Here is a 13,857-nt window from a genome sequence, read left to right on the forward strand (position 1 = left end):
AACATATTCTAATCATTCTTTGGCATGTTCTAATCTATAAATCCATTATGTTCTAATCTGACTTAATCATGTTTTAAAGAATTTTCAACAATTATAAGTTTACATATCTTACCAGTTGGGTATATTTGAAGCTTACTACTCCAGCACGACTCATTTCTTACTTCATCCTTGTAAATAGAAATTGCATCCTCTCGTCTTGGCTATTATTTGCTTTGAAATATTTGTTCGAGCACAAGATAAGCTGAAAAATGAAGTTTAATGTTAGATTACATTGGTGAAAAGGTATAATTACGACATTAATTAAATGTAAAAGAAATACACTTACGTAAATTTGTGTGGAGAAAAAGAATCTATTTGTTTTCTCTACATTCCTTCTTCTGTTTTCGGTGTTCAGAACGTTTGAATAAGCATCAATAATGTTGTTTAGCACGTATGTCTCACACACAAGACTTTGTATATCCTCTCTGTTTTTCGTTGTTAGCTTGTCATCATACATGCTTTCCCTATATATGATAGTTGTTGTCAATAATTAGAATACATAGATTTAATGTCTCCGATATTTGGTGTCTCCGATATTTTCGGTGTGCTTTTTTAACACAATAGTAGTCATTTATTATAAAGAGACATTTTTATGAAACAGAGCAAGCTATGTTTGTTAGAACATGTTCCAAACATTTTGTATCATGTTCCAAAACAAAATATTTATACTGATTTACAATTTTAAAACTTGTGTTAAACCAAAAAGTCATACAAATATTTTTATAAATATATTGTTTCAAATACATAATTTTTTTCCCAAAAAATCCCAACCAAAACTCAGTAAGACTAATACTTTACCCCATGTTCTCTTCCTTGCTCTTCTGTTTTCCATCCCCTGCTCCAGCCACTTTACCCTCTTCGTTCTGTTCTGGAGGTGCAGTATGTTCAGATTTATCTTTCTTGCTTTCCAGAGCTGCTGCATCTGCCATTTTCATCAGACTTCCAGAAGCTGATTCACTCCCCCCCTGTTGGGAAGTAGCCGAATCAACAATGTGAGGCTTGGGATGTGCAAGTGTTTGCTCTGGAATGATTTGCGAGGGAGTTAGAGGCCGTTTGGCCAAGCTTCTACAACAGCTTCTGGAGGTGAGAATCAGAAACTAGGCCAAACATGAGTTTTTTGAAGAATGAGAAGCTGGTTTGTAGAAGCCCAAAAGCGTTTCTTAAGGCCTGAGAAATAGAAGCTCCAAAATGAAGCTTCTTCAAACTGTTTCTCGGGGAGCTCTTTTCCCATTTAATGAATATTTGACTTGGACAATGATACCCCTGCTATATGTAGAAAATGACTCCATGTCCCATCTAATTCATTAATGCTTCTTGTTTTCACCTATGTTGTTCCATATTCAACCCCTTTCTCTCTCATCTCCTCTATTGCTATTGTCAACTCCCTCTGTATTTGTCATAACAAGAACCAAACCCCCACTTTTCACCATCAAATTCATTCCCAGAACACCGTATTTTCCCTTTGGGTTTCATCACTTTCAAAACAAAATTGTTTGTCACCACATTCACTTGCTTGGCTTAAATGAAAACAAAACCCATATCTTTCCACAATTATCCCTCTCCCTCCATTAAAGGGTTGAGCTTTAACTTCATATAATTATTTTCCAACCAAAAAATACGAGTGAGATTGACCCAATTAAAAAGTAGAGCATTGAGAAGGGGATTAATGGAGGAGGAGAGAGAAAGTTGATGTTATGGGGCTAATTTTGCTGTGAATTGGTTGTTTTATTAAGATGAATTGACAATTTTCCGTCCCCAATACTGTTTTCAAGGATATGGATTAGTGTTTGATGTAAGAATTGGGAAATTTATTGATGGTTTTGCATGTTGATCGGTTGTTTAGGGAATTGGGGGAGTTGATACTTGGTAATCTGTGGAATGTTGTGGAAGAAAGTGATTAAAGAACAAGTGTCATTATTCTAATAATTTTTTTGTTATCGATTATTTATTTATTTTCTAACTTTTTGTTAACTTAATTTTTTTTGTTTTGTTAATTATAATCTTACTTAGGGTCGTGTTTTGTTCCTTACAAATATTTTAACATGGTTTACTTTATTGTTAATAATGGATAAAATAAATTTTATAAATATAAAATAGGCCAAACAACATAAAACTATTTCTACTTCTTGAAAGTGTTTCTAAATTTTTCGGCCAAACAGATGTGTTTCTAAGAAGTGTTGCTCTAGAAACAGTTTCTATAAAACTACTTCTAAGAAACAGAAGTTGATTTTCAGAAGCTTGGCCAAACAGGCCCTTAGTAAGTTGGACCTTGTGAATTCTCCAGTTGCTGGCTTAGTGACTGCAGGAGTTTTGGGTAATGGGATTTCAGTGACAGGGCTCTTCACTTCTGGCTCATGAGGAATTTCAGGAGTTGAGCTTCTTGTTCTGAACCCTGGAGTTGGTATGTCCAACTTTGGAGTAATAAAATCTTTTGCATTCTCTAATATCTCTCGTACCTCTGCTTCTCTAGGACTGGTTGGTATTTTCTCTTGGTTAGCTCTTTTCTCATAGTATATATTTCATGCATTTTCCATTAAGTTATCCAACTCCTCAATAAATGCAGGCTCGTTAAGCAAATGTTGATCCTGGCTTAGAATTGTTGGGGTCTTGTTTTTCTTGTCTTCTTCAGGTTGGTTTTGGCTCTGATTTTGTTTCTTAGAGGTGTACTTAATCCAAATGTTTTCAACTAGGCTTTGCATTTTCTCTATCATTTCTTCCTCGTTAAACATTCCATGTGCTTGGTCTAACATGATGTACATCTCACTAACATTGGAAGCAAGCGTCTTTGCCAATGTACCAAATTTCTCCAAAAAGTCCTACAATTATATGAACAATATATTAATTAATATAGTATTTAATTTAAGAACATCACATTTTTTAAATTAGAACATATAATTTCCAGTCCAATTCAAACATAATCAAACTTAGAACATAAGTATATATAATTAGAACATTAATCTGAAAGTTTAGAAACATTAGAAATAAAACATAATTATAATGAATAGGAAAAAGTATAAAATTAAACCAGTAGTTTAATATGTTATAATCATATATTGTATGTGTTTCAAACCTTCACTAACATGTTCTATATAATTTTTTTTTTTCTTAACATGTTCTAAACACTACTCATTTATGTTCCAATGTTTCCTTCTCATGTTCTAAAACTCTATTGTATAATTTCATGTATATCTTAACATATATGTTCAAAACTATATTGTATGTGTTCCAATTAAATATTAGCATGTTCTTACCATCATTTCAGTTTTTGAATTTGAAGAAGTGCCTTCCATATTTGGTGCCTCTCTTGTTGGTGGAACTTGAACATTTGGCACAACATTTCTCAGAACAACAGCTTCACCTCCCATGCGTTCCAGAACAACACCTTGTCCAAATCCTCTTGCCTTTTCGATGATGATTCTTTCTATCATTCTTTCTCTATTCCACACTGACAGTAGCGGGACTTCTCTTGGAACTTGCTGCCCTACTCTTTGTAAGCGATCAAAGTATACTATCTGTTCAGATTATGTTTATATGTACTAGTTAGATAGAATACTATTTAACTTTTTAAACAACAATATCAAAAAGAAAAGTAAAGCTTACCAACAGAAATGGTAGTGGTCCAGTATAAAAAGAAACTCCTGCCTTCCATTCGGTCACAGATTTTTTCCAATGTTTGTACACGAACGCGCTCCAATCCAGATTAGCAATCGTGTTTACATTCATACAGCTGTACATGAACTTGATGTATAGTTGTGGGTTGGTGGTTGATCTCATGCAGGAGTTTACAGCAGCAATGACAAAGTTCCAAATGAACTCATCGCATACAGGCTGTTTTGCAAGGTCCTTGATTCTAGCGATTAGTGGCAAGTTTGTTGGGCTTCCCTTCTTGAGCTTAAATCTTGTCCTCCATGTTCTCAAGAACTCCACATAGTTATCATCGATGTCCTCATTTTCTGGCTCTTGAATTTCCTCGCCTCCTAATGGCACCCCATACACCAAATGAATATCTTCTGGTTTTATAAAAATTTCTCCACTTTGTGGCAGAATTATCGACTCTTTGTCGACATTGCAGCTCGTAACCAGGTATTCTGCCAGCGCAGAATTATGGTTTGCCATACTTAGGCTCAGAAATCCACCAAATCCAATTTTCCTGATAGCAGCCTTGTGCGTCTCTGGAAGTATCTTGATCAGCTCGATCAATTGGGTTGGTGGAACTTTCTGATATAAAACCACTTTTGCCTTCTTTTTCTTTGGAACAATAGGCATTGCATCCTCATCTATCTCTAACAACTCCAGACAGTCATCATCATCCTCTTCAATTTTCCTTAGTTTGCCCTTGCCTTTGTCTCTTGTTGTCACAATCTGTAGTTAAAATATATAGAACATAAGATGAGGAACAATGGAACATACCATTGTATATTTTAGAACATACAAACGCAATACATATTATAAGAACATAATATTAAATAACTTAATTAAGTTAATTTATATATTAGAACATAAGGTCTTATTGTGTTTTTAAATTCTTAAATCATGTTCTAAATAATTTTCTCATATGTTCTAATTCAGTTGACACATGTTCTAATTATTCAGTCTCGTGCTCTTATTATTTTTAATATGGTCTTATTCAGTTTACACGTGTTCTAACTAATGAGTCTTGTGTTCTAATTACTTTTAATATGTTTTAAATTGTTTTTTCCCTTTCCTCAACCATTTTTTTCTGGGTTCTAGTTTATTATCATGATTCTCAAATAGTTCAATAGTTTAAAATTTACCTGGAATTGCTCTCTTTTTCTCTTGTTCAATGGCTTTTCTTCCTCTTCCCTGTTTGCTTCCTTTTCCTTCTTTGTTCTTTTCTTTGGTGGTTGTGTTCTTGAAACCTTGAATTGACTTAGCAATGTATCATCATCTGTTTCTCCGGGTTCCTCTTCTACTGGATCTTTTACTGCATCTGTCGTCATCAATTTCACTCCCCAAAGTGGTTGCAATCTTGTCTTTGCCGCCACAAATTTTCTTATCATTCTTTTCGGTGCAGAGGCATAAAACTCATCTTTGTTAATGATTTCAATTTGTTCATCAACCTTCTGTCTGTTAAACAGTAAAAATTAATGAAGTAAAATATACATGAGAACCTATCATTATCCCATTAGAACATTAGATTAAATCACATTAGAACATCACATTCACATAATTGTATCATGAAAATTAACTTTTAGAAAATTTCAAAAACAGTAGAACATTCAAAATATGATTTATAATGCTTAAAAAGAAATTTCATTTATAACATTAGAACAATAAGTTATCTATTACAACAGAAAGTGTAATTTTGGTCGAACATACCGAGTAGGTGACTCCGGCTTTTCAGATTCATCCTCATCACCGCCAGTCTTCTCATCCCCTTCTCCGTCAGTGTTCTCATCTTCATCACTGACATTGTTCTCATCCTCATCATCTTCCTCTGCCACATAACCTTTTTTCTCCCCTGGACAAAGGGTTGATTTCTTTACATTCTCCCACCTGTTAAAAAATGAAAAGAAGTTATTCATTTATTATAATTTAAGCAATTAACTAAAATATAATGTTTCATATATATTTCATAACATACCCAGTAGATGATCTCGGATTTTCTCTCTCATTGTCTTCATTCCTTTTCTCATCATCATCATCATCAGTTTCTTCATTATCAGTTGTCACAATTACTTCTTTCTGGTTATTTGCATGTGATTTTTCATCCTCATTTTTTTTCTTGGATCCATCCCTAACACATATTTATTAGATATATAATTAGAGTTTTAGATCATAAAAATATTTAAAATTAAAATAAGAGGTAAAGTTTTTGGATCATTGACTTATTTTGAATCAGGATTTTTCAACGATGCAGCAATGACCATTTGTATTGCAATTTCTAACTCATCTGAGTTTTCTTAAATTATTATTTTTGTTCTGGAAGATGATGCTTCTTTTAAATGAGTTGTAATAGGTGGCAACATGGAGGATCTATCATATTTCTTCTCTTCTTTGTTTTCCTCTGTTTTCTCTGGCTCGATTTTAACATTTTCTTTTTTTGTTGATGTGGTCTAGGGCACATCGATCTTTTCAGGCTCATTTGGGTTCTCTTCTAGCTTTTCAGGACTTTTAATCTCTTTCGATTTGTTCAACTTTTCAGCTTCATTCCTAATAAATTTTACAACATATTGCAGACTTAATTAGGACACACAAACAGGTAATTAAAATATAGACATATGCAATCAGAACATAGGATAGATTTATAATTTCACATTCCAAAACAATTCTTTTTCCAAATTTCCTCGTCCACAGTTGGACTACCAAATGTGATTGTGTTTTTTTTTTTTTGTTTCGGCACCATTCTTCTCTGTTTTTTCTTTGTTTTCAATTTTAGAACATATTAATATACTACTTATATTATGCATATTTATATTTTAGAACATGCATCATAACATTGGAATATTTCATGTATAACATTAGAACATGTATTATAATATTAAAACATGTTTATAACAATATTTAGAACATCCTCATCATCCGAAAGGATGAGTTAGGTTTTCCCTTTCAAAGGGGTTAACCTGGTTTTTTTTCCTTATCAAAAAAAAAAAAAAAACAATATTTAGAACATACAGTAGATGTAATCCCCCGTAAATTTATAAATTTTATTAATATATTTTAACGTATATTATTTATATTTAAATAGAATTTATGAATTTTAGTAATAAATATATATAATTAACGTATAATTATTTTATTTACGTTTTAAATATTTTAACGATTTATGAAATTAAAAGTAATTTTAGAATTTTACGTTGAAACGAATTCGAATTACGAAAACGCGTTCGATTGAATTTGGATAATCAATCCTAACTATTTTTGGATTCAAACAACATCCATTCCGATCCTAGCCCAAGTTTGCAAAGCCCAATAAAGAAACCCAAACAAAATTACCCATACCTCCACTCTCCTTCACTTTCACGTAAAAACAAAAAGAAACAAAACCCTCCTTCTCTCCTACAGCAACCACGTGAACCATCAAACCCTCAAGCCTTGCTGCCGTCCTCGCCGCCGCCGCCACCGCCGGCGTTTCCCCTCCGTCGTCCGCCTGTACCGCCGGTAACTCCTTCACCTTCCCTTTTCTCTTTCGTCCTTCTCCTTTGGTTTCAGTTTTGTTCCTTCCCCTTAATCATTGTTGTTCGTTCAGCCACACACAACCACCGCGAGTTTTCCTCGCCACCAGCAGCCGCCGCGAACCTTACCATTGCTGGACCGCCTACTTGCAGGGTAGTCCTCTCCCTTTCCTATTTCGTTTTCTTGCTATTTTTCGTTCTCCTTTCTCGGCTGTATTTCTTGCTCTCCTCAATTGTGTTCCTGCTGTTGCACAGCCATCGCACGACCCAGCCACGTCGACGACAACCATCAACCCAGCCGCTGCCGCGCCGCTGTGCCCCGGACCGTCGGCCGCCCACTCTTCCTCTTCTTTTGGTTAATTCCTTTTAAACCCTAAGCTAATTTAATTATTTAATTACGTTTTATTAATTCAATTTATATTTTTCTTGAGTTAAGTTTATGATTTTATGATTTAATTACGAATTTAAGACTTACTTGTTTGCATAATTAAATTATCAAATTTCAGATTACATAATTCGATTGAAACAAGAATTTGAATTATTTAAGGCATGAATTTTAATGTTTTAATGGTTTTAAATCATGGTAGAATGAGTATGAATTATTGAAACTATTATTTTTATGTTCTAAGCATGATAAGTTGGTTTTGGGAAGTTTGTAAACGAATTTATATTGCTGAAAATTTAAGTATGATATTTGCAAAGAGTTTTCAACGAATTTCAATCTTTAATTCAATAATTGTTATGCTAGGAAATCAAATATTCAAGTTTTGTTATTGGAGAAAAGTTCTAAATATGTTTAGGATGTAGTTAGAATGTGTTAGTATAGTTGTGAATGATTAGAAGTTGATTGGGAATACTTGTTGGTTGTTTTAGGCGGAGAATTCTCTTTAGGCGACTTTTGAAAGTGTTAAAGTGGCCTATCAGTTTGTTTACACAAGGCACGTACATACCTGTGTGCTTGGAATGTGTGCTAATTGTTGAAACCATGTTGAATTATTGATGAACTTGGTTATGTTAATGTTGTTGATGAACTTAGTCAGGTTGAAATTTCGTGTTTGATACTGTTGGATGAACATATTAAACCTTTATTGCATTTTGAGAATTATAACATGTTAGTATGGAAGATTGATGCAAACATGTTTGATTGGGAACACTAGATTATTTAGTATTTAATTCAGATCAGTTAATTATTGTTCCCTTTTTAGCTTTTCACTACTTTATGAGGGCGGAGGACCTTATTTAGTAAGTTGAAACCTTATACCCATATTCAGGGGTTGATCAGTATTAAAGAAAAGATTGGAGTTAATTGGAATGAGTCTTGTTTGATGCCTTTGTGATCACTTACTCAATTCCAAGATAAAAACAGTTATAAATAAATGTGAGTTGCATGCCTTATGTGATTGTTGAGTCATAACAGGGTGTCAATTTGTAAATCATGTAAAGTGAAACTGAGTAGCAATAGCTTTAGACTGTGCACGTCTAAAGTGACGGACAAACAGGAGTTGGGGTTCATGGTGGTAGCCCATGGCCTTTCATTCGGACCGGATTGATCACCGCGTCCTATTTTCAGTCAAATGTTCCTCGATATCGCAGGTCACTGAGGTTACGGAGTCGCGCCCGTACCTCGCCTAGCTAGAAAACTCGGTCCATTGCCTATTTCAATTAAAATAATATTATTGCTATAAAAGTCTAGTCCAGTCTAGCCTAGTCTAGTTAAGTATGGTCGTCAGATTATCATGCTTTGTCTGCCCTTATTTATGTTCATTAGTATCATGTTATGATTGATCGTTTAATAGAATCATGTTAGGATTATTATTGATTTAGTATGTAGTACTCAGCTTTGCTGATTACGTGCTTTTGCTTGTGCATGTTGATCATGGCTATGCCTTATTGATCCTGTGATGACCCAATCTTTGGTGAGCAGTCTCTAAGGATCAATAAGCATTGTCCATCTGCAGGTTTGAAGATGTTGCATCATTGGGATCGGGAATAGAGAGCTTGTATTTAGTTTTGGTTTGCTAAGTTAACTTGGGTTTGTTAATTGGGACTTTAAACTTGTCGTACTATTTATATTTCCTTATTTTCGTTGGATGATTTTTGGGAGTAAACCTGTAATCGATTATTTATAAACCTAAAGTTAGTTTTATGTTTTCCGCTGCAAAATTCTGAATAAGCCGTTACGTTTTCACACGGGCGATAATGCCTTGATAATTCTCTACGTTTTATATTAAAATGTTGTTTTAGAAAAGAGAGAATTGTCGGGGTGTTACAGTAGATTATTAGAATATATTTGTATCGTATTGTAAACCATTAGAACATGGCAAAAAACATTACATCATGGTCAAAAACAGTAAAACATGTCTTAATAACATTAGAATATGTCTTATTAGCATTAGAACATTCTTAAAGTATTTACACTAATATAAACCTGGTCCACGCTAACTTAGCGTGGACCAGGGCAACGGAGTAATTTGTATGGGAAAATATGTAACTGTCATGTGACAGTTATTTTGTGATTTTAAATAGTAACTATATGCATATTATAGTAACTATGTGTTTTAAAGTGTTACTATGTGTTTTGTAGAGTTTAAATGTGATTTGTGTCTAGCCCACTTTATATACGTTTTAAACTTTTTTTATTTTATTAAATTTCAGATCTGCATTCTGTTCATTTCTCTTTCATTTCTCTCTCTTCATTTTCTCTCTATGCTATTCAAAATTTAGCCCAAATTTCTAGGTTTTGTTCGATTTTCTTCGTAATTATCTTACAATTCTTACAATTGGATCTATTAGATGAGGAAAAATTGGAGGAAGTAGTAGATCAAGAAGGAGGTTCGTCGTTGCCGAAATTGAATCGGAGAATTTGCGCTCGTCTACAAATCTTCGCAAGAATTTTTAGAGATCTACAAATCTTCGCAAGAATTTTTAGAGATCACATTTCGGTTTGTTGTTTTTTAAAGAATTTTAAGTCTATTTTTATTTAAAATTGAAAAAAATTGTTGTTTTGGAGAAATTAGTGTTTGTGTTTTTCCGAAATATCGTTTTCACTTTGCGAATTCGATTAGTGACTTCACGGTTTTAAATAGTAACTGTATGAGTAATACAGTAACTATGTGGTTTAAAGAGGCACTATGTAATTTTAATGGTTACTATATGCGTACAATAGTTACTAATTATTTTAATGGTTACTATATGTGTACAATAGTTACTATATGTGTACAATAGTTACTATATGTGTACAATGGTTATTATTTTGTTGAGTGATTTTAAATGATTGTTGTTTTGTTGAAATTAAGGTTAGTGTTTCACATAGTTAATAGTTAGTTAATAAATGATATAGTTACCTTTGATTTATGTTGCAAAATAGTGTTTTTAATAGTCACTGGAATGTTCGTTGTGTTTATGTTAGTAGTAGTTTTTAGAGCTAGTAACTATATTTTTTAAAAAGTTACTATAACTTTAAAACAGTAACTATGTGTTTAAAATAGTTACTGTATTTTTTAGAAAGTTATTATAAGTTTAAAACAGTAACTATGTGTTTAAGATAGTTATTATGTTAACAGTTTATAGTGACTTTTTGATAAATAATAGTTACTATACGATTATATTATGTACTATGTTATTTAGAGTATGTTTTTGTTCGTTTCTTAGATAGTGGCTATATGATTATAATGGTTACTATATGTGTACAATAGTTACTATATTATAATAATAGTTCCTATATGCATGTTTCATATAGTTACTATATGTTTTATATAGTTACTATATTTTTGAATTAGGTACTATGTTTATTTTTTTCATGATTTGTTACCATATATTTATTTTTTTCAATAGTATTTGTATGTTTTATATAGTTACTATATGTTTGAAATAGTTACTATTTTAATTTATTATGTTCTGTGCATGTTTTTGATGTTATTCTATATTTTTAGTGATAGAGTTACTATATTATTATCACACCAACTATGTCTGCAACTATGTGACTACATGACCATGGATAATATTTATAGGTATTAATTATATCTTGTATAATAGTAACTATATGTTTGATATAATTATTATGTATATTATAATGTTCTTTTTATGTTCTTTGTTGTCCTCTATGTTATTATTAATAAGAGTTACTATGTTATGATCACGTTAACTATATGATCATAACAATAACTATATATGCAACTCTGCTAATATATGACTATCATTAATATTAAAATATATACTATATCATGTATAATAGTAACTATATATGTTTTTAATAGTTACTATATTATCATTTTGTTCTTTTTATGTTTTTTTTGTCTCTATGTTATTAGTAATAAGAGTGACTATATTATTGTGACAGTAACTATATGACTATAACAATAACTATATCTGCAATTCTACGAATATCTTACCATCATTAATTATAAGAGTTACTGTATGATGCATAATAGAAACTATATGTTTTACACAGTTACTATGTTATTTTTTCACACTTAAATGTTAAATTATTAACTTAGTTTATATATTATTAATTCAGAAATACAAAGATGATTCATCTAGAATTGAAGTCGTGCGAAAAATAACTTCTGCAAGGAAAACAAAAGCAGGAGAAGAAGAAGAAGAAGAAAATTTTGACAACAATGAAAATCAAGGACGTGGTAGAGAAAAGAGAGGACGCGGACGTCGAAGGAGAGGACGTGTTGGTGTAAAGAAGGGACGTGGACGTGGCGATTAGTACTTTTTAGTTCAAAAACATTTGAGTTTAATGTGTCTTATTGAATAGATGTAAATAATTAGAATGTCGTAGCTAAAAACAACTAATCATGTAGTTAATGTTTTCTTAATTATTGTTCAAGAGTTATAATTACTCTTACTTTTGATATAGTTAGTCTTTTTTATTTCAGTAAATATATGAAATAATAGTAACTATAATCGAAAAAGTTAATATATGACCTCTAAAGCATCTATATTATATTGTTTATTTTAAAATATACTTCGTAGTAATATAATTGTTCTACAGTTAAAATTATTTTTCTATATGATTTAGTTACTCTTTAGATAAAATAGTTATTCTTATCGAAATGACTATATTATTATTTTTTCATAGTTACTATTATGAAGATATAGTTACTTTACAGAACATACAGTTACTCTTTGTATAAAATAGTTATTCTTATCGAAATGACTATATTATGAAGATATAGTTAATTTACAAAAATACCCTGGTCCACGCTAATTATAGCGTGGACCGGGTCCATACAAGTGGGATTGTTCTTAAAGACATGCTTAAAAACTTTCAAACATGGCCAAAACTTTATAACATTTTATCATTTGATCATCCACCTAAACAATAAAACATGTCTTATTAACTCTAAAACATGCTTAGAACATTAATTTAACATTAGAGCATGTTTAGAACATCAATTTAGCTCGAATTTATTATTTTAAATTGCATATAATTCGAAAATTCTTACGTTTTTGTACTATTTTCTTCTGTAGCAGCAGTATTAAGTTCTGAAACAACTGGATTATCATCCTTTTCAGTTTGGATGTGATCCTCCTTGCTGAAAACATTAGAACATATGCTCAAAAATATTAGAACATATGCTCTAATACATAGAACATCTTCTTTAAAAACTTATATCATGCACAAAAACAGTTATATGTGTCTTAATAACATTAGAACATGCTTAAAAATCTAAGAAGATGCTTAAAATCATTAGAACATGTCTTAATAACATTAGAACATGCTTAAGAACCTAAGCACATGCTTAAAATCATTATAACATGTCTTAATAACATTAGAACATGCTTAAAAACCTAAGAACATGCTTAAAATCATTAGAACATGTCTTAATAACATTAGAACATGCTTAAAATCATTAGAACATGCTTAAAAACCTAAGAACATGCTTAAAATCATTAGAACATGCTTAAAATCATTAGAACATGCTTAAAAACCTAAGAACATGCTTAAAATCATTAGAACATGTCTTAATAACATTAGGACATGCTTAAAATTTTTAGAACATGGGAAAATCTTTAGAACATCCTATTTCTAACATCAGCACTATCATTAAAACATTAAATCATGATTATTAACTATAGAACTTGCCTTAGAACATCATTTTAACATTAGAATATGCTTAGAACATCAATGTAACTCGAATTCATTATTGGAAACTCTAAATAATGTAGAAATTCTTACGTATTTGTATTATTTTCTTCTGTAGAAGTAGAATTTAGACTAGAATCATCTGGATTATCAACTTCATCACTTTGCATGTGCTCGATTTTGCTAAATATTTCAAAATTACACAAAAAATTAAAAAAATTAATTGAAATTGACAAAAAATATTTAAACTGTTTGAATTGGTTAAATTATCACTAACCTTGTGTTTTCGCAGATTTTTTCAGAAGCAATCGGTTCTTCGTCACCTCTATCCATCGAAGTTTAGTAGAATTCGCACTTCTAGGGATTTTTTTTCACGATTTTTTGAGCAAAACTTCTTGATTAAGCCTGGTTGAACTTTGAAGTATGATAATGAAGTGTTGTTTTTGCAAGAATTCGGCAGGAAATTGTTTAAATAGCGAAAAATTCCAACGATTTTCGGCTATTACAGTGAGTGAGTGGGAGGTTGAGGAGAGAGAAGGTGGTGAGAGAGGAAGTTAATGGGCCAAATGAGAGAGAAAGAGAGTTTAT

At 31.6% G+C, this 13,857-nt stretch overlaps 1 protein-coding gene and 1 long non-coding RNA gene across 3 annotated transcripts; one reads left to right on the forward strand and one right to left on the reverse strand.

The window, feature by feature from the left end:
- Positions 1 to 94: 94 nt before the first annotated feature.
- Positions 95 to 13,834, reverse strand: LOC110797024 (uncharacterized). Of its 2 annotated transcripts, XR_008920611.1 has the most exons (11): positions 13,547 to 13,834; positions 13,363 to 13,452; positions 12,629 to 12,718; positions 5,645 to 5,797; positions 5,380 to 5,556; positions 4,815 to 5,127; positions 3,640 to 4,401; positions 3,291 to 3,551; positions 838 to 2,855; positions 326 to 503; positions 95 to 241 (listed from the first exon to the last, which is right to left on the reverse strand). XR_008920611.1 is itself a non-coding variant. In XM_056828038.1 (9 exons), exons 1-9 carry the CDS (start codon positions 13,600 to 13,602, stop codon positions 2,559 to 2,561), a joined length of 2,199 nt encoding a protein of 732 aa, XP_056684016.1. In that variant the 5' UTR covers positions 13,603 to 13,834; the 3' UTR covers positions 746 to 2,558. The 2 variants fall into 2 exon arrangements, 1 of the variants encoding a protein (XP_056684016.1); XM_056828038.1 differs by lacking the exons at positions 95 to 241; positions 326 to 503 and having other exon boundaries at positions 746 to 2,855.
- Positions 6,852 to 9,545, forward strand: LOC130460663 (uncharacterized). The gene is made up of 4 exons (XR_008920612.1): positions 6,852 to 7,161; positions 7,250 to 7,329; positions 7,431 to 7,530; positions 9,100 to 9,545. It is a non-coding gene; the product is annotated as an uncharacterized lncRNA (long non-coding RNA).
- Positions 13,835 to 13,857: the final 23 nt, after the last annotated feature.

This window comes from Spinacia oleracea, chromosome 5 (genome assembly GCF_020520425.1).
Source record: "Spinacia oleracea cultivar Varoflay chromosome 5, BTI_SOV_V1, whole genome shotgun sequence".
Taxonomy (NCBI): Eukaryota; Viridiplantae; Streptophyta; class Magnoliopsida; order Caryophyllales; family Amaranthaceae; genus Spinacia; species Spinacia oleracea.

Bases quoted from the DNA above. Each gene is read 5' to 3' on its own strand.
- LOC110797024 (XM_056828038.1), bottom strand. From the start codon at position 13,602: ATGGATAGAGGTGACGAAGAACCGATTGCTTCTGAAAAAATCTGCGAA. The intron at 13,453-13,546 runs GTTAGTGATAAT...TGAAATATTTAG, and splicing joins AAAATCTGCGAAAACACAAG to CAAAATCGAGCACATGCAAA. The intron at 5,798-12,628 runs GTAAGAATTTTC...AATATGTGTTAG, and splicing joins GAAGAAAATAGTACAAAAAC to GGATGGATCCAAGAAAAAAA.